General features: G+C 43.0%; 1 protein-coding gene across 2 annotated transcripts; it reads left to right on the plus strand.

Moving 5' to 3' along the window:
- On the plus strand, positions 1 to 23,730 carry LOC140481953 (myosin light chain 3, skeletal muscle isoform-like). Of its 2 annotated transcripts, none has more exons than XM_072578713.1 (7): positions 1 to 304; positions 13,547 to 13,574; positions 15,656 to 15,799; positions 15,929 to 16,102; positions 21,665 to 21,742; positions 21,862 to 21,904; positions 23,400 to 23,730. In XM_072578713.1, exons 1-6 carry the CDS (start codon positions 179 to 181, stop codon positions 21,888 to 21,890), a joined length of 579 nt encoding a protein of 192 aa, XP_072434814.1. In that variant the 5' UTR covers positions 1 to 178; the 3' UTR covers positions 21,891 to 21,904; positions 23,400 to 23,730. The 2 variants fall into 2 exon arrangements, with proteins under 2 accessions (XP_072434814.1, XP_072434815.1); XM_072578714.1 differs by lacking the exons at positions 1 to 304; positions 13,547 to 13,574 and adding exons at positions 12,848 to 12,981; positions 13,096 to 13,120.
- Positions 23,731 to 24,008: the final 278 nt, after the last annotated feature.

The raw sequence follows: 24,008 nt of genomic DNA on the forward strand, positions 1-24,008 counted from the left end.
CGCCGTCCAATCGAGCCGCGTCTGACAGGTTTGTGTGGTATCAGAAAGCGCCATATATACCCCCCGCTCTGAGGCACGCAGTGTCCCAGCTCCACACCACCAACCTCTGCTTGACTCCACGCGTCCTCCACCTGCCCTCTCTCTCTCTCTCTCACACACACACCCCTCTCTGTCCTAAATGGCACCCAAGAAGGATGTAAAGAAACCAGCGCCAGCGCCAGCACCAGCGCCAGCCGCTCCAGCTCCCCCACCCCCGGAACCAGCCAAACCCAAAGAGCCGGCCATCGACTTGTCCAAAATCAAGGTGAGTAATTGCCTCAGTCTGAATGTGTGTGTGTGTGTGCTAGTGTGTCTCAATATGTGTAAATGTGTGTGCGTACCTGCTAGTGCCTCAATATGTGTGAATGCGTCTGTGTGTGCCAGTCTGTGTATCTGCTCGTATATCTTAATATGTGTGAATGTGTGTGTGCCAGTGTATATCTGCTAGTGTCTCAATATGTGTGTACGTGTGCGCGCGCGCCAGTGTGTATCTGTGAATGTCTCAATAAGTGTGAATGTGTCAGTGTGTGTATCTGTGAGTGTCTCAATATGTGTGAATGTGTGTGTTTGCCAGTGTGTGTATGTGTGTGTCTCAATATGTACGTGTATCTGTGAGTATGTCTCAATATGTATGTGTGTGTGCCAGTGTGTATCTGTATATCTCAATATGTGTATGTGTGTGTGTGTGTAACTGTGAGTATGTCTCAATATGTGTGTGTGTTTGTGCCAGTGTGTATCTGTATATCTCAATATGTGTATGTGTGTGTGTATCTGTGAGTATGTCTCAATATGTATGTGTGTGTGCCAGTGTGTATCTGTATGTCTCAATATGTATGTGTGTGTGTGTGTGTGTATCTGTGAGTATGTCTCAATATGTGTGTATGTGTGTGTGGGCCAGTGTGTATCTGTATGTCTCAATATGTATGTGTGTGTGAGTGTGTGTATCTGTGAATATGTCTCAATATGTGTGTATGTGTGTGTGGGCCAGTGTGTCCTCTTTTTAACACACAGCTCCACACCCTTTCGCAGATGCATGTGGCAGGGATTACGAAGTGACTAACAAGTGCCAAGCAATAAAAGGTGTGAGCTGAGTCTGCGAGCTAGCCTTTTATTGTCTGCTCCACTGAGTGTTCCCCTGAAATCAGGTTTTGCTTTTGTTTGGTTACGGTGGTCGCTCGCCCTGGATCTGCCAAGTTCTCACTTTGCAGCCCGGGGGCTTTGCTCGAATCGGTGACGGACCCCCAGCTCCCCGGCTGCTCAGTCCTCCCCTCCCCGCCCACCACAGGGCGACAAAGTGGCTGCAGGAATCGCACTAAATATGGGAACAACACTCAAGACACCGCGGCTAACGTTACCAGGGGAATGTTGCTGCTTTCTATGGCTCGTTCATGCGGCCACCCTATTCCCTTGGTACAGCAGCTGGCCATTTGTCAGCCCGTGTCCTTAGGAACTACGCCACTTTCGCACTTAACTTTCCCAAGTTTCAATGAAAAAAAAATTCACTCGGGAACGTTTCAAGACTGTTTTTCATCCGCAGCCTTGCGACACAAACATCCCTCATCAATTTTCCAGGGTTCCCCGCGTTTCCAACATTTGGAGGACTGACTACTGGCATGGAGCTGGACCACTCTTCATTTAGGAGCATGTCCTTACTGATGACAACCCTGGGCCCCCTGTTCCTGGGCAAAACAGGGAGGTTTTGCATTGCAATGTAAACAGATTACAGGGTATGCCCTAAGCAACTGACACTTGTGGGTCCTTGAGTGTTTCTGCCTTATCTCACTCCAGTAAGTGGTGTTCTGATTAAACTGGTGAGCAGTCAGTTGAATGGATTGTCAGGAGGCATGGCACTGATGCACAGTAAGTCTAAATAGTGACATGACAGACTGATAAATAATACATCCCTCAACCTCCAGTCTACAACAGGGGAAAAATGTAAAAGTTACAGGGTAGGGGGATTGGTCTGGGTGAAACACTCTTTGGAGGGTCAGTGTGGACTTGTTGGGCCTAATCGCCTGTTTCCACACTGTAGAGATTCTATGAACAAATCAGAAGGTCCAGAGAGAGTAAATATGAGGGGGGGGGGGGGATCAGAATGGTTAAAAGTGAGAGGGGATCGACGAGGAGAAACGTGAAAGGGGCTCAGAGAGGATAAATGCCAGAAAGGGTCTGAGAGGAAATACGTGAAGGAGGTGCAGTCAGGGCATATGTAGGTGCAGCTCAGTGAGGGTATATGTGAGAGAGGTGCTGTAATGGTATATGTAAGAGGCTCCGTCAGTCTATTTCTAAGAGAGGTCAGGGAGGGGAGATATGACTTAAGAAGGTCAGGGAGGGGAGATATGAGAGTGGCGCTGTGTGGATATGTATGAGGGCAACTCATGAGGTAATGTGGCTCAGTGAGTGTAAATGTAGGTAAGGATCTGAGGATATATATGAGGTTATGTGTGAGAGGTGCTCTGTAAAGGTGAATATGAGAAAGACTCAGGGTAGATATGTGCAAATAGTGAAAAAAAGTACATATAAGAGGCACACTGACTGATGAAGGGCTTACGCCCAAAATGTTGACTTTCTTGCCCCTCGGATGCTGCCTGACCTGTTGTGCTTTTCCAGTGCCTCACATTTTGACTATATTTGTGACTATATCAGTGAGGATATGTATTTGAAGGCTTAGTGAGGGTATATGTGTGGGAAGCTCAATGAGTGTATGTTTGAATGATTCAGTTAGGGTATATGTGAGAGGGGTTCAGCGAGGATATATGTGAGGAACACTTACTGAAGGTGTATGTCTGAGCTGTTTAGTACTTGTATATATGTGAGAGGTTATGTGACAGGAGATATGTGTGAGGGTTCATTGAAGGTATATGAATGAGGAGTTCAGTAAGGGTGTAAGCAGGAGGGGCCCAGTGAGGATATGTGTGAAGGACACTCACTGAAGGTGTATATCTGAGGGGTTTAGTGAGGAAATATGTGGGGGATACTCAGTGAGGGTGAGAGAAGTTTATTGAGGGTATTTGTGTGAGAGGCTCAATGAGGGCACTTATGTCAGGGGCTCAGAGGACATATGTGTGAGAGATTCTATGAGCGTATATGTGTCAGGTGCTAAGTGAAGGTATATGTGTGGGAGAAGTTCAGTAAGGATATTTTTTGAGAGGCTCAATAAAGCTATATGTAAGGAACACTTGGTGAGTGTATATGGGGCTCAGTGAACGTTTATGTGATAGAGAAAGCTCAGTGATGGTATATGTCTAAGAGGCTCAGTGAGGGAGACACTCAGTGAGAGGATATGTGTAAGAGAAGCTCATTCAGAGTAGATATGGAAATCAGAGGCTCAGTGAGGGCATCAATGTCAGGCATCACTTAATGAGGGTATACATAAGGAGCTCAGTTAGGGTATGAGTGAGGGACACTCAGAGAGGAGCTGAGAAAGGGTGTTTATGTGATAGGTTTAATGAGGTTATACGTATGAGGTTCAATGAGGGTAAATGTGAGTGAGTACCAGTAAGTGTGCTTATGTGAGAGGCTCATTAAGGGTATACTAGTGAAGCTGAAGTAGCTGTACAGGATACTATAGAATATTATGTTCAATTCTAGTCTCCCTGCTATCGGAAGGATATTGTGAAATTTGAAAGGGTTCAGAAAAGATTTAGAAGGATGTTCCCAGGGTTGGAGGGTTTGAGCGATAGGGTGAGATTGAATAGGCTGGGGCTGTTTTCCCTGGAGTGTTGGAGACTGAGGCTTATAGAAGGTATAAAATCATAAGGGGCATGGATAGCATGAATAGTCAAGGTCTTTTTCCCAGGGTAGCAGAGTCCAAAACTAGAGGGCATAGTTTTAAGGTGAGAGAGAAAAGATTTAAAAGAGACTTAAAGGGCAACTTTTTCATGCAGAGTGTATGTGTATGGAATGAGCTGCCAGAGGAAGTGATGAAGACTGGTACAATTATAATATTTAACAGGCATCTGGATAGGTATATAAATAGGCAGGGTTTAGAGGGATATGGACCAAATGCTACCAAATAGGACTAAATTAATTTAGGATATCTGGTTGGCATGGGCGAGTTGGATTGAAGGGTCTGTTTCTGTGCTGTACATCTCTATGACCAAATGTATGAGGGGCTCAGTGAGGATACATGTGAGGAGCTCAGTGAGGGCGTTTATGTGACTGGCTCAATGAGGATGTGTGCATGAGGTTCAATATGGTAAAGGGGCAAGGGGCTCAGTGAGGTATATGTTTCAGACCTTCAGTGAAGGTATACATGAGTGAGTATCAGTCAGTGTGTTTGTGTGAGATGCTTGATAAGGGCATGTGTTTGAAACTCAATGAGGGTAGATGTGTGAGGGGCTCAGTGAGGGTGAGAAAACATGAGAGAAAGGCTCAGGACATGCATATGCAAATAGAAATAGTGAGGATATATTTCAGATATGACCTGTGCTGAGGCATAGCAAGGGTAGACAAAAACATGTCAGTGATGATATGTGTGATGGAGACTCAGAGAAGATATATTTGAGAGAGACTCACTAAGGTTATGGGTAAGTGTTACTCAGTGAGGGTAAATATGCGGGAGGCTCTATGAGGGTATGTGTAAGAGAGGTGTTGGTATATGTGAGAGGTTCTGTCTGAGAAAGGCTAAGTGAACGTATACTGGCGGGTAGCTCAATGAAGGCATATCAGGGGGAGGTCAGTGAGGTATATATGAGGGGGGCTCTGTGAATATATCTAAAGGAGGCTCAGTGAGGGTATGTGTGAAGAAGGCTCAATAAAGGTATTTGTGAGAGGGTAGGTATGAGAGGGGAAATATGAGGGTATATGCGAGAGTGATTCATGATGATATAAATGAAGTTACTCAGTGAGTGTATATGCAGCTAAGGATTTGTGAAGGTACATGTGAAGGACGATCAGACTAGGTATATGCAAATGGGAAAAGGTGAAGGTATATGTAAGACATGATCTGAGTGAGGTACAGCAAGGGCAAACACAAAATGTTAAGGGAAGATATATGTGATGGAGGCTGAGCAATGATATATTTGAGAGTAATGGTATATGTAAGAGACAGTTAGTGAAGGTAGATGTGAAAGAAGATTCATAAGAGATTATAAGAGGCAGACTCAGTAAGGAGTCACTCTGTGAGGGTAATGGTCACTCTGTGAGGGTAAATACGCAGGAGGCTAAATGTGAGTATATGTAATAGAGACTCAGTAAGTATATATGTGTGAGGGGCTCAGTGAGGATATATGTGTGAGTTGGTCAATAAGGATATATGTGTGATAGGCTCAGATGAGTGTACATTTGAGCGAGGCTCAATGAGAGAATCTCAGAGTGCTGGAATATTTTCTCCACAGATTGTGATTAACAACAATCAATTTACTGGCCTTGTTTGCCCATCACTTGTCTCTGATGGGAAGGGTTGCTGTCACATGGTTCAAATCTGGTAAATGGAAAATGCCCCTGTTGCAGAGTGGGAATGGTGTTCGGTGCCAATAGATGCCTCTTCTGGAAAAGGGGTGGGGCAAGCTCACTTGTGTTGTGAATGCCAGTGTGATTCCAGAATAAGAGACCCACTGAAGTGTTGAAGTGGTTGTTAGCGAAGGGCTTTCTTTGTCACTTCATTCACAAGACAAATGATTAAGTCTAAACTGTCTCCCGGAGATGTGGAATAAAAGCAGGAAGTTCTTTGTGTGGTAGGGTCTGGGGCCTTTATTGACCATCATTGTGCCAGTACCTGCTTCACTCTGGGACTGTACTAGTCTATTTCGTGTCTCTGTAGCTGGAGGCTGGATAAGGCCATTGCTCTGGAAAACATCTAGCGTCTGGTCTCAGACATGAGTGGATGCCTGTTGACAATCCCTTTTCCTGGCTGGCGCACACCCTAGCACCACAACAGCACCCCCTATCCCTTCACTGCTTGCCCATCTGTCTTATCTCAATTTGTCCAGATGAATGGCTGTGAAAATGAAATGTTTAAATTAAGACCCTGAAATGATTACCATGTGCACATGCCACTTTCAGTCCTCATGTTGCTGCTGTCTGTCCATTAGTATGGGCTAAGTTGCAAACCCAGCTGTTGTTTCAAACTGTCTCATATCGTTTTACTAAATGGAAAATTGGCTTTTCCAGTGGCATTTGCAATTGCTTGGCATGCTGCTAATTTGCTTGTTGATTGTTCGTTGATATCAAAATGTGCCTGTGCTTTACTTCCTTGTCACAGAGTCTGCTGAGAATTGGAAGATGGAAACAGAACATAGCAAATGCACTGCATTCAGTGAAAGCTAAAACCACAGTAAAATCTGTTCTCCTGAACAGGAAGCCAAGAGACTTTGATAGACAGGGAGACAGTCAGGCAGGCTTTGTCATCTTCATGTCAATGAGGGGTTGCTACATAACCATTCTGCAACCACACACACACTGATAAATCAATGTAGATCTCATCCTCTCACATACCTTCTGTAAACGCCGTTACTATATTGAATCTTCAATAGTCTAAAATTAATTTTTTTTTAAATTTGGAGAGTCCACCATGTTTGCTGAGGCACAATATAATCAAATACATTTTTTTGCTTTGGTCGCTCTATAATCTCACTAAAGTAAACTGTAGCAGGGGTGTGTTGGGATTCACTTTCTTACCCAACCTCAGAAAATCATTACCTTTTAAGCAGGTGTGATCCTCATTTCTGCACCTGCTAACATTATGCGGTCCTTAGCACCCACAATGCACTAATTAAAGCTACACTTCAAGCTTGCATATTCTGATACTGAACCTCTACACAGGGTGTCAAGGCCCCCAATGATCAAGAAACAAAGTAAAATGAACCTCCTGACTGCAAAGGATTTCTGCTCATTTCATTCTATATTAGGATGGCCCTAACAGGAGTTTCAGATTCCAATTTCCACATTCATGTTGAGTGAAATATCAGTGTGAGATTCAATGAATACTTTTGCATATCTGTTTTCTACACTCACTGAAAGCTTTGTATAAATCCAGAGAGAGTGCTGCAGAAAAGTGGAGTGAGGCTTCCTGGGGGTTGGGGGCAGGGTGGGTGGTGGGGTGGAGGATATGATGGCTCTCTGTTTGGCACCATTATCTACACAAACAATCACTTACAAAGACACTATAGCCACGCAGTCTGGTCAACAACAAAGGTGATTCCTATACTTCAGAGGCAATATAGAACAGATTCAGGGAAATACAGACCAGTTTGTATGCATCTACAGGAGGAAAGATGTAATGGAATTTAAAATCAAAAATGTAAATAAAGGACACCTAGAAATCTAGAGTAGTCAGCATAAATTACAAAAAGGATGGTTTTACTTGAGCAATCTTAATCAACTTCTAAAGTAAGTAACAGAAAGGGTAGGTAAGGGTAATATGGCAAATATAAAATGTTTAGATTTTCAAAAGGCACATTCAATTCAGTACACCACTGTCAGCTCATGATTAACATCAGAGGATGTGGGGCCAGGAGATAGGTGACACAACTAGTAACAAGCTGCCAACAAACACTGGGAATAAAAAGTGGCACTTAAAGGTAGTTACGGACAAAAGGTGGAAAGAGGTTCCACAAGGGTTTCCTCCGGGTGCTCCTGTTTCCTCCCACAGTCCGAAAATAGTAGGTTAGGTGAATTGGCCATGCTAAATTGCCCGTAGTGTTAGGTGAAAGGGTAAATGTAGGGGAATGGGTCTGGGTGGGTTGCGCTTCGGTGGGTCGGTGTGGACTTGTTGGGCCGAAGGGCCTGTTTCCACACTGTAAGTAATCTAATCTAATCTAATCTAATCTAAGGATCGGTGTTAGGACCATCGTGCACCAGTCATAGAAATCACTCAGACTCAGGAATCAGCAGTGGATAAAATTACTTTTTTTACTAAATATTTTTTGAGTTGTCAGAGGAGGTGGTTTGTTTCCAGCTTCCTAACAGCAGTTTGACATGATGGATCTGAAAGGATGCTTTCCCCTGTGGGAGAGACAAAAACTAAAGAATATAGTTTAAAATTAGGGGGTCTCTGACTAAGATGAAGAGGGTCTTGAGTTTTTGGAACGCTCCCCTCAGTTAGCAATGGAGTTGGAGGTCACTAAATGTTTTTAAGGCAATGCTACATATGGGGTGACAGATTATGGGAGTAGGCGGGAATGTGGGTTTGAAGTTACAATCAGATCAGTGATTATCTTATTGAATGGTGTAATAGGTTAGAGGGCAGAATGGCCAACTCCTGTGTATGTTCATATGTTCCACCTGACCTCCATATTCCCACGCATCCCTAAATTCCTTCACTTTTACACTGAGAGGATCATTATTAATTAGTCAAGCTAAATTACTTTTAATACTTTGAGGATTTCAATAACCTGGACATTCTGTTTGATCCAGAGAAAAGCTTAAAGTAGGGAAGTTATGTTAAAGCTTGTATGGAAGTTTGAAAAAACATGTTTAGAACACTATCTTCAACTCTAGTTTCCACATTACAAAGAGAAACTACAGAAGCTGCAAAATGACTTACAAGCACATTTTTTTTGGTAAAAGAAAAAGGTCGAGAACAGGAAAAATACAGTAAACTGGTCTGAATATCTGAAAATGGAAGTCCAATCCAAACAATACATACATTTCACAGGGTTTTTTTCTGTTTTGTTTTACCATTTTTTCCCCCAAAGGTGACCAACTAAGTAAGGTCTTTAAAATTAGGAAGGTGCTTGACAAGCTACCTAGGATAGGGTTGTGTTTCTATTTGTTATCTGTTGGAGTTCGGTGATGGGGGTTGGGGGGGAAATGGGGGCTGGGTTGGAGGATGTGATAGTGCAAAACCACAGACTGATAAGGGTGACACTGCTACCTCCCAGTGGCAAGGACCAGGGTTCGATTCTAGCTTTGGGTAACTGTTTGTATTGGGTTTGCACATTCTCGCAGTGTCTGTGTGGATTTCCTTGGGGAAACATAGTCCCACAGTGCAAAGATGTACTGGTTAGGTAGATTGGCCATATTAATTGCCATAGTGTGCAAGGATGTGCAGGCTAGCTCAATTGCCATGGGAAATGCAAGTTACAGGTGCTCTTCAGAGGGTCAGCGTGGAATTGATGGTTGAATGGCATGCTTCCACATTGTAGGGAGTCTGTGATAAATGCAACATAGTCACTAGTATTCAGGACAAACTTCCTTAAAGAGAGAGAGATTTGAATGTCAAGCTCACCACCACGTGGCGTATTCAAGTGAATGGAATAGACTTAATTAAGGGAAACTGGACAAATACATGAGGAGAAAGGAATAGAAGTACATGCTATTTTGGTTTGATGACATATGGTAGGAACTACTGGTCTGAAACGTAGAAAACAGGTATCAGCCAGTTGGACTCAATGGCCAATTGTGCTATAAATTATATATGGTTGTGAAACTAGCATGGAGTGAGGTATCAAACTAGGTGCAACAATTGGAAGAGGTTACACAGATAGGGAGAGAAGGAGGGAAAAAGAAGTTTTTTTGAAAAGAAGAATAAGAATTTTAAAATTGAGGCATTGGCAGGATCAACAGCCAGCATAGGATAGTAAGAGAAGGAACATGAAGTTTAGAGCAAGGCAACAGAGATTTTGATGATCACAATCATATGGTGGATGGCAGACCAACTCAAGAGAGCAATGAAGTAGGCTGGGCTGGAGATAGAGAGTATAACAATAAATGTTTCACACAACACCAGGTTATGGCCCAATGTATATTTGGAAGCCCTAGCTTTCAGAATGCTGCTTGTGAAGCAGAACCATAAGATACAGAATTTATAGCAAAAGATTACAATGTCATGCAACTGAAATGATATATTGAATAAACTTACATTGTTGTTAAGTCTTTCATCTTTTAGAATCGGTTGCAGGTTTTGGTTGATTAATATGTAAATCCCAGAACTTCTTTTAAGTAACATTCTCAAGACTTAAGGTCGAATTTAAAAAAATGAAATCTCAGCTCAGGCAATGCATTAAAGGTGGGAGGTTAGGGTCTGTCTGTATCTGAATCTTGAGTCAGACTGGTTCTGTTTACAAAATGGGATTTACAAAATAATACATGGATTGACTGCCTACAGGCTGTGCATTTTTTGAACGAAAAAGAATGTATCTGCAAATATAATTCTGCACATACAAATTCACCCCATACACTTATATGAGTGTGCGCATGCAGGAGAGAGTGTGTGCATGTAAGTGTGAGTGCACATGAGTGTGTTTGTATGTGTGCAAACTTGGTAAAGTGTGTGTGTGTGAATATGATGGGTTCACGTCACACTACCAGTGGCCCCACTTCACTATACACTCTCACACACACAAGCGCACACACACACACTCTTACATACTCACACACTCAAGTAGACCCTCTCTTATACACATTCTCTCTCTCACACACACCCACACATACCCCAACACTCACACATGCACCCTCTCACAGGCTTAAACACCATCACACACACACATACACTTTACCAAGCTTGCACACACACACACATACTCTTTCACGTGCACTCACACTCACACACTCTCCTGCCTGCGCACACACATATAAGTCTATGGGATGAATTTGTATTTACAGAATTATATTTGCAGATTCATTCTATTTTGCTCAAAAAATGCACAACCTGCAAACAGTCAATGCAGGCAGTCAATCCATATAATATTTTGTAAATTCCAATTTGGAAATAGAACCAGTCTGACTCAATTGGGATACAGACAGACTCTAACCTTTCACCTTTAATGCATTGTCTGAGCTGAGACGTTACCTATTTTTTATAAAACCTTAAGTTATCTTGAGAATGTGACTTAAGAGAAGTTCTGGAATTTACCTATTAATGAACCAATGCAACCCATTCTAAAAGATGAAAGACAACAACAATCTAGGTTTGTCCAATATATCATTTCAGTTGAAAATGTGTTGCTGGAAAAGCGCTTTTCCAGCAACACAGTTTCAGCTCTGATCTCCAGTATCTGCAGTCCTCACTTTCTCCTATATCATTTCAGTTGCATGACACTGTAATCTTTTGCTATAAATTCTGTGTCTTATGGTCCTGCTTTACAAACGCCTGATGAAGGAGCAGTGCTCCTGAAGCTAGTACTTCCAAATAAATCTGTTGGACCATAACCTGCTGTTGTGCGGTTTTTAATTTGTCCACGCCAGTCCAACACTGGCTCCTCCACATAATACATGTTTCAGCAGCAAAGAAGCTGAGGCAAACACAGAGAATGCTGTAACAACTCAGTGGAAGGTCTGGTAGCATCTGTGGAGGTAGAAACAGAGTTAACCAATCAAGTCCAATATGACTTCTTCTATTCTAAAGAAGAATCATGTCTTCTATTTTCCTCTGATGAGAGGTACTGAGTGGGTAATGTTACACACGTGTAATTGGACTGACTTGATGAAGGATGTGGCCAGAACCCTTGTCTAGAATACATGGGATATTAAAACACTGACATCTAAAGTAATTGATTTTAATTAAGTAATAATAATCTCAGAGAGGAGGTAAAAGAATTTGGACATGTTATAATCCACATCTGTGATGGTGTGACCTATCATCCAATGCTGGGCTGTGAATTCTTCACCATACCAAGATATCTAGGAATCTGAAGTGAAAACTAATTTCATTTGTGTTTTTCAGTAACTACTTAACTTCTAACACCAAGGCAGATTTTAATCAGACCACATGTGTCATCGAAACAGAGCTCATGTTATTAGAAAGCAGGTTTTGACATAGAGAGTTGGAGAAATTTGGGATTCTTCCCCCAAAGTCCTGTGAAGGCAAGGGAGTCAGAGGCAGATCTGAATAGCTTATCAGTTGAGTTTATGAGGGGTATGGCAAGAAGGCAAATGACGTGTGAAGGAAGGAGAGGAACATCTTACACCTATTTTATGGTCTAGGGAATCTTGTAACATGATATAAATAATTCCCTGTAAAAATGCTTTAAGTCCTTTTACAGAATGGACTATTTGCATATTTATCCAGTGCTTTTCACAGAGTGAGGCCCCTCCCCAATGAGTACCCAGCCAAGTGGGAGTCACTGACTGAGCTGAGGGGTCAATGTAAGGAGAAAAGTTCCCATAAAGGGTTACTGACTGAGCTGAGGTGGTCAATGTGAAGAGAAAAGTTCCAACAGGGGGATCACTGACTGAGCTGAGTGGTCAGTGTGAGGAGGAAAGTTCCAATAAAGGGTCACTGACTGAGCTGAGGTGGTCAATGTGGGGAGGAATGTTCCAGCAGGGAGGTCACTGACTGAGCTGAGGTGGTCAATGTGGGGAGGAATGTTCCAGCAGGGAGGTCACTGACTGAGCTGAGTGGTCAGTATGGGGAGGAATGTTCCAGCAGGGAGGTCACTGACTGAGCTGAGGTGGTCAGTGTGGGGAGGAATGTTCCAGCAGGGAGGTCACTGACTGAGCTGAGGTGGTCAATGTGGGGAGGAATGGTCCAGCAGGGAGGTCACTGACTGAGCTGAGGTGGTCAATGTGGGGAGGAATGTTCCAGCAGGGAGGTCACTGACTGAGCTGAGGTGGTCAATGTGGGGAGGAATGTTCCAGCAGGGAGGTCACTGACTGAGCTGAGGTGGTCAATGTGGGGAGGAATGTTGCAGCAGGGAGGTCACTGACTGAGCTGAGTGGTCAATGTGGGGAGGAATGTTCCAGCAGGGAGGTCACTGACTGAGCTGAGGCTTTCCGGCCGAATGTGCTGACACGTTGCAGGCTCCTTGCTGCCTGAAAAGTCTTGGTCCCAAAATAGGGCGGTGGTGTATTTCTGGCTGCCGTCTTCGTTGCCCTAAGAAAGTTGAAGCACTCGGGCGCAGGGGGAGGGTCCGGGCGGGGCCGACACCTGATGCCGCTGGCCCCAGCAGCCGAGCAGCCGCATAAATATAGGGGGAGAGGCGGCTCTTCGGAGAGCACTGTCTGTGGGAAAGAAGAGTCTGTCCTCGGTGTCGCTGCTCCTGCGGATCTTCAGCCATGGTGGGTGTTCCTGCTCACTCACTCACTCACTCACATTCTCTCTCCTCACTAATTCATTCCACATCTCAGTGCTTTTGCAATGTTTCAAAGTTCTGTTTTCTTCTTGCCTTGCAGTCATTCTCAGCAGACGAGTTGGCGGGTAAGTGTTGGCCAGGAGCCCCCGGTGCTGGCTCCGCTGGCGGGGGCGATGGGAGGGGGAAACCAGCGCGGTGCCTGAGGGCGGTCACTTCTCCTTCAAACCCATCTTCTCCTCTCTCTTTATCTATCTATTTATCTCTCTCTCTCTTTCTTTCTCTATCTTTCATTCTCTATCTATTTATCTCTCTCTTTCTTTCTCTATCTCTTTCTCTTTCTTTATCTCTCTCTTTCTTTCTCTATCTCTTTCTCTTTCTTTATCTCTTTCATTCTCTCTTTCATTCTATCTATCTGTCTCTATCTCTTTCTCTCTCTCTGTCTCTCTCTTTCTCTCTCTATCTATCTCTTTTTCTCTTTCTCTCTCTCTCTCTCTCTCTCTCTTTCTCTCTCCCTCTATCTCCGTTTGGGTTTCTCTCTTTCTCTCTTTCAGATCGAGTTCAGTACGGAGCAGCAGGAAGGTGAGCAGCAGCTCTTCATCCAACCTCCCCAGTCCCCCTTCTCTTTCACCACCCCCCCGCCCCCCCCCCCCCGAATCCCCGGACTGGTAACGGGGGGAGGGGGCGGTGGAGTCGGGAGACATAGAGCAGGAAGATCGGCTCCTGGGTACTGCTCCCGGGTGGAGGGAGGGGGTGAGAGACAGGGAGGGGATCGGTCACTCCTGGGGAAAGGTGGGTCACTCCCAGGAGGGTGGGGTTAGGTGGGTCATTCCTGGGGGGGAGGTGGGTCACTCCCGGCCGGGGTGGGGGGGGGGGGGAGGTGGCCCACTCTCGGGGGAAGGTGGGTTACTCTGGGTGGGTTACTCCCAGGAAGGGGGGGGGGGATAGTGGAAGGAGGGTGGGGGAAGTGGCTCATTCCCTGGGATGGGGGAGGTGGCTTACTCGTGGTGGTGAGGGGGGGGGGGGGAGGTGGCAGCAGTGTGTGTGGAGATTGGTCATTCCTGGGGAACTGGGGGGAATTAATCAGTCTCAGGGAGGTCAGTTCTGGGGGTGTAGACCATGGCTGTGGATGGTGAAGCGTCTGAGGGTGGAGGTGATGGATAGTGAGTGGAAGGTAGGAGGGAATGTAGGGGTGGAGAGTGTGTGAGCCTGGGGAGTCTGGGGATGAAGAATATTGGGTGTGTGGGTGCCATAGTTGGTAAGTTGTTTTTTTATTTTCATGTAGAAAGTGAGGACTGCAGATGCTGGAGATCAGAGCTGAAAATGTCTTGCTGGAAAAGCGCAGCAGGTCAGGCAGCATCCAAGGAGCAGGAGAATCGACGTTTTGGGCATCAGCCTGAAGAAGGGCTGATGCCCGAAACGTCGATTCTCCTGTTCCTTGGATGATGCCTGACCTGCTGCACTTTTCCAGCAACACATTTTCAGCTTTTATTTTCATGTGACTGTACTGACGGGGAGAATCGGGAGAAAGTGAGTACTGCAGATGCAGGAGATCAGATTTGAGTGTGTTGCCTGAAAAGCACAGCAGGTCAGGCAGCATCCAAGGAGCAGGAGAATCGATGTTTCTGACATAAGCTCCTTGATCCTCATTCTTGAAGAGGGGCTTATGCCCACAACATCAATTCTCCTGCACTTCAGATGCTACCTGACTTGTGCTTTTCTAGCACCACACTCTTCCACTCTGACCGGGAGAATCACCACGTTTGGCGGGCAGAGCGGTTGTCATTTGGGCATGGTTAGGGACTGAGAGATTTCACAAACCCATTTCTGTCACAGAAAAGCCTTTGTGAATGGTTAAGGAAGTTGCCTAAGAGTAGTGTTAAACAGAAGATTTGTCCTTTGCAATTAAACTAATCAAAATATTTTTAAAAATGTTTAAAATGATTAACGGCTGGAACAACCATGCCACGCTAATAATGGCCACTGGTATCTTGGTGGCTGTGGGAGATTCCATGTTTCAGTTAGCTCCACATAGTCATTGCTCCTGTTCTGAGTGAACTGCTCAACATCGGAAATGTTAAAGGTCACAGTCTTGAAGGCTGCATAATTGATCTTTTGAGTAGCTTTACTTATGTTGCTAATGGACCTGGAACCAGAGGGCTTAAAAGAAAAGTAAAGTAACTAGTAAGAACAATTATCAGGGAGAAGGCGAGCAAGTAGATATACAGAGCTGACATGTGTTAATTTCAGCCAATCCATGCTTCATTTGCTGGATTTGCTCATAAATAGCTGTGTTATCTTTGACTGAATGATGATGAAACATTTGGATACTGTTATTCAAGGTTCTTTCCCGTTATCGACTCCCACACTGTACCTCACCAGAAGGGATCATTGGGTCATCCTTTAAAGGTTAAAACTATAGACTTGAATATGCAAATCCGAGCGAGCAGTTTGCATGTCATCCAGTATATTCACTATGACTCTTGCTTAGATTCTACAGTACTTTTATCCTTCCTGTGGCATGTATAGCCTAAGCCCTTGAATTTAATCTGAATTGTGCAGCAGTGAGACTGGATCTGTGTTTTTACTGCTGTCAGATTTTCCTTGGAAGTATTTTTTTATCCATCCTGTGATGTTCGTCAGTGTTGTTTTCTCTTCCATAGATTTCAAGGAGGCATTCCTCCTGTTTGACAGGACTGGCAATTCCAAGATTACACTCAGCCAGGTTGCAGATGTCATGCGTGCTCTCGGCCAGAATCCAACCAACGCTGAAGTAAAAAAGATCCTGAATAACCCCAGCACCGAGGGTAGGTCCCTGGCTTTGGACAAATGGCCTCCGTCTGTGCTATTTTGTTTTGTTTTTGTTAAAGGCCATTGGTCTCTGAGGGAACTACCAGAACTTTGTGGGCATTTATCTTTTTCTGCCTTTGTTTCAGAGATGCACAATAAATCCATTGACTTTGACCAGTTCCTGCCCATGCTCCAGGCAATGGCAAACCACAAGGACCAGGGCTCCTATGAAGACTTTGTTGAGGGTCTGCGTGTCTTTGATAAAGAGGGCAATGGCACTGTGATGGGGGCTGAACTTCGCCACGTTCTGGCCACACTGGGTATGCAATATTTAACTACGATCATAAACCAGAAAAGGCAAAACTGTCATGAGCAAAATAGAATTTGAGCATTTAGAAATGTTACTTTTGAAAAAAATGATGTTTCTGGATGAGATTCTACTGTGTTTACTATCATTGTTTGAACAAGTTGTAACCAACACAATGTTTCCATTTAAGCTAAATGTTTCTAAAATTGGGATGATCCTGCTTTCCATATGAAGGAGTGGGATGAGGTATTTTTTTTCTTTTTATAAAAAAATTGTCAAGGCATATCCTCTATATTGGTTCAGGAGATCCAACTACATCACAGCCAGTTTTGCACAGCAAGATCTCATAAGTTCATGGAATTGCAATGGTGCTGAAGAAGGCCCCCTTGCCAGCACATCAAATGAGCATCATTAAATAGTGCCAGTCTCCTGCTTTCTGCCCATACCCTTGCAGATTATTTTTATACAAATGATTACCCAGTGCCTCAATTGAACCTGCCTCCAGTACATTTTCGGGTAGTGCATTCCATGGGAAATGTGTGGGGAGAAAGCTTTTTCGTCTCTCACATCACATTAGCTCCTTTTTGCAGATCACTTTAAATCTATGCCCTCTTTTTCGTGTTCCTTTTACAAATGGGAATAACTTCTCCCTGTTCGCTAGCCCATGGTTTTGAAAGTCTGTGTCAGATCTCCTTTCAGCCTCCTTCTTTAAGGAGAGCAGTCCCAACTTCTTCAATCTTTCCTTATAACTAAAGTTTGTCATTCTTGGAATCATTCTTACAAATCACTTTTGCAGTCTCTCGAATGCTTTCACATCCTTCATATAATGTTGTGTCCACAAGTGTACACAATACTCCTGCTGGGATCAAATCACCCCTTTCTATTGCACTGAATGGCCCTGTTAATAAAGCTGAGGAAGCTGTATAATCGTGGCCTCTCCACTCATCCTGTCATCTTCAATGATCTGTATTCATATACACCTTGATGCTGTACCTCCTTTAGAATTGTGCTCCCGATTTTATATTGTCTTTCAATGTTCGACTGAAAGCCACTTCTCTCTCTTTTCTCTATTGAACCTCACCTGCCACTGATCTAACAACTTGTCTATGACCTCTTTAAATTCTACACCGTTCCTCCTTGTGGTTTATAATTCTTCTGAATTTCCAGTCATCTGCAAATTTTCAAATTGTCACCTGCACACCAAGACCCAGATGTTTTTATATTGGGCATAGCAAGAGTCCTGACACCACCTGGAGAACTCCACTGCAACCTTCCTCCAGTCTAGAATATATCCATTTGTTATTACTCTCTATTCCCTATCACTCTGCCTGTTTTGTATGCAGTCTGTTACTGACTGTTTCGTTTCGTTTCGTTTCATTTCATGATCCATAACTTGCCTCAAGTCTGTTGTGTAGCACTATGTCAAATGCTTTGTGGAAGTCCATGTATAGGACATCAACAGCCTTCCCCTGTTAACCCTCTCTGTTACCCCTTTAAAAAGAAAGGAGATAAATATAGTGATTGCAATGAGGTCAGCCAGATGGGACTTTATAGAATGAGATCCCTAACTGGTGCTGTAAATCTGGTCCAATCAAGGAGCCCTGGCTGACATATAATCAGGAGTGTCAGACGTCCTGTTCACTCTGGGTAGCTGAATCAGTGTCAAGGACTCTCCACATCACAGAGAGTCATAGAGATGTACAGCAAGGAAATAGACCCTTGGACCCAATTTGTCCATGCTGACCAGATATCCTCACCTAATCCAGTCCCATTTGCCAACACTTGGCCCCTCAAGACACCTTTTAAATGCTGTAATTATACCAGCCTCCACCACTTCCTCTGGCAGCTCATTCCATACACACATCACCCTCTGTATGAAAATGTTGTCCCTTGGGTCCCTTTTATATCTTTCCCCTATCACCCTAAACCTAAGCCCTCTAGTTCTGGACTCCCCGACCACAGGGAAAAGACCTTGTTTACTTATCGTATCCATGTTCCATATGATTTTATAAACCTCTATAAGGTCACCCCTCAGCCTCCACTCCAGGGAAAACAGCCCAGCCTATTCAGTCTCTCCCTTGAGCTCAAATCCTCCAACCCTGGCAACATCCTTGTAAATCTTTTCTGAAGCCCCTTTCAAGTTTCACAACATCCTTCTAATAGGAAGGAGACCAGAATTGCAAACAATATTCCAAAAGTGGCCTAACCAATGTCTTGTACAGCCACAACATGACCTCCCACAAAGGTGACTTGGTGACAGGATACCAGACTCTTTGGATTTATTCCAATAAATTGAGGGGTGGCACAATGGCTCAGTGGCTAGCATTGCTGCTTCACAGCACCAGGGACCCAGGTTTGATTCCAGCCTCTGGCGACTGTGTGGAATTTCTACATTCTCCCTGTGTCTGTGTGGGTTTCCTCTATGTGTTCTGGTTTCCTCCTGCGATTCAAAAATGATGTGCAGGTTAGGTGAATTGGCCATGCTAAAAAAATTGCCCAGTGTGTTCAGAGATGTGTAAGGTAAGTGCATTAGTTAGGGCAATGGGTCTGGGTGGGTTGATGTTCAGAGGGTGTGGACTTGTTGGGCCTAATGGCCTGTTTCAACACTGTGGAGATTCTCTGATACTTCCCAATGGCCAGTGAATCTGTCGGTGGTGTTGAGAGAGAAATGTTGGCAGGGACACTGAGGGAGCTCCCTGCTCCTCTGATTTGGGAATACCTAATGAAACAATCTTTAATGACTTATACAGGCTTTTGAGAGGTGAATGTAAGAGATTAGATAATGAGAAAGACTGAGCAGGCTGCACAAATGTATAACAGATGAGGATTAAGTGAAATGAAAATAAAAGGGAACAGATGTGCAGAGAAGAAGGGTGAATAAAGCTGATAAGTCATGATCCTATCTAATTTGTATTTCAAATAGCGTGGAAGAGATGCCAAAACCAGTTGGGGAAGTATTAAAGCCAGTTGGAGCAATGCAGAGTCTGTCAGAGCCTGTGGGGAGGCATTGAAATGGTTTTTATCTTTGTGTAGATTGGGAAAATCAAATGGGCAAAGGTAGTGATGAGGAAGAATTCATAAATATATTTGGGAAAGTTTCTTAGAACATTATGTTGAACGTTATCCAACCAGCGAATCAGGCTATTTTGAGTCTGGTGATGTGTAATGAGATAGCTTTAATAAATGATATGAGTGGAAGATTTTCTCAGGAACAGTGACTTGAATAAATACTTTGCATCAATCCTCATTGTAGAGGAATTTGTAGCATTCCAAAAATATTAAATAAATCAAGGTGCTAAAGGTGGGAAGGAAACAAACATATCACTGGAGGAAAAAGTGCTAGGGAAACTAATGGTGCTAAATACCAATAATTTCCCTGGGTGTGATGAGATGCATTTGAGGATATTAAAGTAAGTTGCTGCAAAGATGGTGGCTGCACTGGTAATAATCTTCCAAGAATCCTTACATTCTGGAAAAGTCCTGGCAGAGTAGAAAACTGCCAGTATAATATCTTTTTATTCAGAAATTGAGAAAAGTAAATAAAATCTGGTGACTATAGGTCGGTTAGTTTAACATTTGTTATTAGGAAAGGTGTTAGTGTATTGTGAAGGATGTAATTGCAGAGCATTTAAAAATATGCAATATGATCAACCAGTGTCAGCATGGCTTTCTGAAGGGCAAATCATTCCTGACAAACTTTTTGGAACTCTTTTGAGGAGGTAACAAATTGAATGAAGGGAAACCAGTAGGTGTAATGTATTTGAATTTTGATAATGTCCAGCATTAGGGTACTAAGAGTGCATGGTGCTGAGGGTAGTTTATTAACATGGATGGAGGATTGGCTAACAAATAGGAGATAGTTAGGCAAAAGGAAGTATTTTCAGGATTGCAACTAGTAGTATCCCACAAAGATCATTGATGGAGCCATGATTATTTACAGTACATATTAATGACTTCTGTTAAGAAAGTGAATGTAAATGATGCCATTTGATGGGATGGCTAGTGGTGACGGTTGACAAAGTATACAGAGATATATAGACTGGTTAAGTTAGTGAGCTAAGGCTTGGTAGATATATATTATGTGTGAAAATGTGAGGTTATGCACTTTGGCTGGAGGAGTAGAGGAGCTCAAGATTACAAACCTCCCACATATTAATTCTGATCTCTAAGCACCTTCTCAGTGGCTGTAAGACTGTATTCTGCACTCTGTTCTGCTACGCTGATGCACTTTGTATGGTGCAATCTGCCAGTATAGCATGCAAAACAGCACTTTCTATTGTGTCACAGTATGTAACAATAATAACTCAATCAAGATGGCAGAAAGTTACAGCTTTTGAGAGAGGTTTGGGTGTACTTGTCCATAAGGCTAGCATTCAAGTTCAGTTAATAAGGAGGACAATGGAATGTTGGTTTTCATTTCAAAGAGAATGGAATATAAAAATAGAAGTTTTGTAAAACAAGAAAATATTAAAACCATGGTTGCAATACTGTTAAAAGTTTTTGGCCCCTTTTTTAAAATTTAAATAAAGATATACAGTAGCATTGCAGACTGACCAGAGAAGGCAGATACCAGGTATAGTGTGACTCTTACAGGAAGAGTTTGTATAGGTTGGGTTTGTACTTATTGAAGTTTAGAGGTTGATGGGTGACTTCATTGAGATACAAGATTCTTAGAGGTCTTGAAAGAGTAGATGCTGACACATTGCTTCCCCATGTGGAAGAGTCTAGGATCAGAGGGCAACATCTCAGAGTAAGTGCTGAAGATTTAACACAGATGAGGAGGAATTTTCTGAGGGTAGTAAATTTGAGGAATTCTTTACCATAGAGGGCTGCTGAAACTGTATCATTTAAGTACATTCAAAGCTGAGACAGTCAGACTTTAAGTCAGTAAGGAGGTCAAGTGCTATGAGGAAAAGATAGGAAAGTGGAGCTGGAGATGATCATGATCTCATTGAATGGTAGAGCTGACATGATGGGCTGGGTGACCTGCTTCTGCTTCAGTGTCATAGGATGTTTACATAACCTGATTTAGATGTTGCTGTTCATGAAGTTTCACCTGCCTCCCTGCTCTGTGAGCAGATACTCTTTGCATTGTATTCTCCTGGAAGTCTGGAATTTGTGTGAACTACTTGTTTTAAACACACACCTTTTTATTTTATTTTCTTTGTGTGACAGTTTTCTTTAGTTGCTGAGAATTATGTCAGTCTGTAACGTAAGGCTTTTATTTTCTTGGAATAAAACAAAGGACTGTGGGTCCTGAAGATGTGAAACATTTCTGGAGAAAAACCAGAGTTAACGGAGTTCTGAGGAAGGTCACTGAACTCAACACTAACTCTCCACAGATGCTGCCAGATCTGCTGAGATTTTCCAGCAATTTCCATTTTTGTTTTATTTCCTGGCCTGTTTTGGACATTGAAATGAAACACCTCCATTTTGCCGAGGCACTGTTCTAAAAATTTCCAGGAATGGGGAGAGTAGTCGTGAGGGTTATGACCACTGGACTGAACCTGTGTGAAGAAGAGCATTGTTTGCTTTGAGGGAGATGTTAATACAGTGATCTGTTTATATACCCTAGGTGAGAGGCTGACAGAGGAACAGGTAGAACAACTAATGGCAGGTCAAGAAGATGCCAACGGCTGCATTAACTATGAGGGTAGGTGTTTTAACAAAATTGGGCATCTCCCATAATTCTGTCATCTTTTGCAATTTGTTCAAATTTATTTTGGAATCTTTATTTCTGTTCTGTTATTAACTTTCATTTCCTTTTGGCAGCTTTTGTCAAACACATCATGTCCATTTAAAATGGATCCCCATGGTATGCATTTTGCATGTTTTATATTCATTGCCTGGTTAAATTTGTACAATTTCTTCTTTCCCAGTAGTAGTTGGATTTGTTTTACTGTGCACCAACTGATCACTGGTAGCCATTTTATTCTGCAAACCTAACTCTGAAACATTATATTTAATATCCAGAAAGACCTGTTTGAGTGAATAAATAACCCACATTTTACTACTTTTTTAAAAAAAAAGTATTTGGGCATACGGAGACATGAGAGGGAGGAATAAAGAGAACAAGATTTGGTCTTGGGGCAGAAAGTTGCCACTATTCTTGTACAGTGAGTCTGTTTTAGGTTCCTGTCCAATGGCACTACATGTTTAATTGTGGCAGTTTTAAATAATACCCCCCTCCACCCATCCAGTCAGCAAATGTTTAAGCTGCCACAATTAAACTTGATGTATAAAAGTTAATTATAAGGGTGGTGTGGTGGTTGTGTGGTTAGCACTGCCATTTCACAGCTTCAGGGACCCAGGGTTCATTCCATCCTTGGGTCAATGACGGTCTGAGTGGAGTTTGCATGTTCTTCCCATGACTGCACGGGTTCATACCTAATACTCAGGTTTCCCCCCCCACAGTTCAGATTTACAAGTCAGGTAAATTGGCTGTGCTAAATTATCCGTAATGTGCAGGCTAGGTAGATGAGCTATGTTAAGTGTAGGGTTACGGGGATAAAATGGGGCACTGGGTCTGGCTGGAATGCCCTTCAGAGAGTTGATGTGGATGCAATAGGCCAAATGGCCAAATGGTTTCTATAACGATGATGGGTGACATTGAAACCATTCTAAATGTGAAAATTACTTGAGCAGGGTCAAGAGGCAAGATCTGTTTGAAATGTTCTTCACTGTTTTCAGGATAGGGGTGACAGGCTAAGGTCAGCATTTATTACCATCTCTAATTGTCATGCAGAAGGTGGTGATGTGCATTTTTAATGAGTTTCACAATCGGTGTGGTGAATATATCTCCCATGAACAATTAATTAGGAGTTCATTGATTATGACTCACGGATTAGGAATGGTGATGAATCTGAGTAAAGCAGTGGTAATATCACTAGACTGGTAATCCAGAATTCTGAGCAGATGGTAAATACAAATTAGAATAAAGAGCTAATCAAATAATGACCACTGTTAATGATTATAAAAACTCACGTGGGTCACTAATACCCTTCCTTTTTTAGAGAAAGAAATCTACCATCTTTATTGATCTGGTCTACATGTGATTCAAGACCACAGCAATCTGATGACTGCCTTTTCTTAACTACCCACCAAAATGGCCCAGCACATAATTCGGTTCAAGGGCATTAAGGGATGGGAAATAAGTGCTGACTTTGCTGCATTTTGGAGGGAAAGAGGGATTATTGTAGTTGTGGCGGAAGAGCAGTGGTAGATAGGAAATTGATGCTTTTAAAGTCAAGTTTGAGTGACTGGTTCAGTACTCCACTTCATCACTCATGTTATTTGTCATTTGTTTCCAGAATTGGTGCCTGTGGTTCTAAATGGCTGAACATCTGACAGGGCCAGGACATTACATCGTGGAACTTGTGCCTTTCTGACCAATGCGAGTAATCTCCTTTTGTTTGGACTGTGCAAGAATCACTTTTTTTTACTTGGATCCAATGGACTGTATTTCAAACAACAAAATGAGGAAGAACAGAAATAACATTGAAATTTGCAGTGACAAACCTGATGGATAGAACTACTCAGTTTGTCCATGATGTTTGACACAGTTGGAAAGTGCACGTGGCTGTCAACATCCAATAAAATCGCAGTGGCCACTCTGTGGCTGTATATCCAGATTATACCCCACACATGACTCTCTTTCTTTATTAAGTCTGTACAGTGTACTTAAAAAAAAAAAGACACATAACATGTCAAAAAACTGCTTGTGCTTTAATTCTCATCAAGTACAGGTTGTGATGACTCTGCTCTCTTAGGGGATTTGGAAAAAGACTTACCTCTCTCCTTCAGAAAAGATGAGTTTCTCAGACTTCCAATCAATTATGTGACTACTGTATTGACTTGGTCTCCATTGAGTCTCATCCAGTTGAGTTTTTAAACTTCCTGATGTTCTGCAGCAATTGTTG

This window comes from Chiloscyllium punctatum, chromosome 10 (genome assembly GCF_047496795.1).
Source record: "Chiloscyllium punctatum isolate Juve2018m chromosome 10, sChiPun1.3, whole genome shotgun sequence".
In the NCBI taxonomy this organism is placed as follows: Eukaryota; Metazoa; Chordata; class Chondrichthyes; order Orectolobiformes; family Hemiscylliidae; genus Chiloscyllium; species Chiloscyllium punctatum.

Excerpts from the sequence above, each read along its gene's own strand:
- LOC140481953 (XM_072578713.1), top strand. The coding sequence starts at position 179 with ATGGCACCCAAGAAGGATGTAAAGAAACCAGCGCCAGCGCCAGCACCA. Across the intron at positions 16,103-21,664 it reads CCACGTTCTGGCCACACTGG|GTGAGAGGCTGACAGAGGAA; the intron begins GTATGCAATATT and ends TATATACCCTAG. Across the intron at positions 21,743-21,861 it reads CGGCTGCATTAACTATGAGG|CTTTTGTCAAACACATCATG; the intron begins GTAGGTGTTTTA and ends TCCTTTTGGCAG.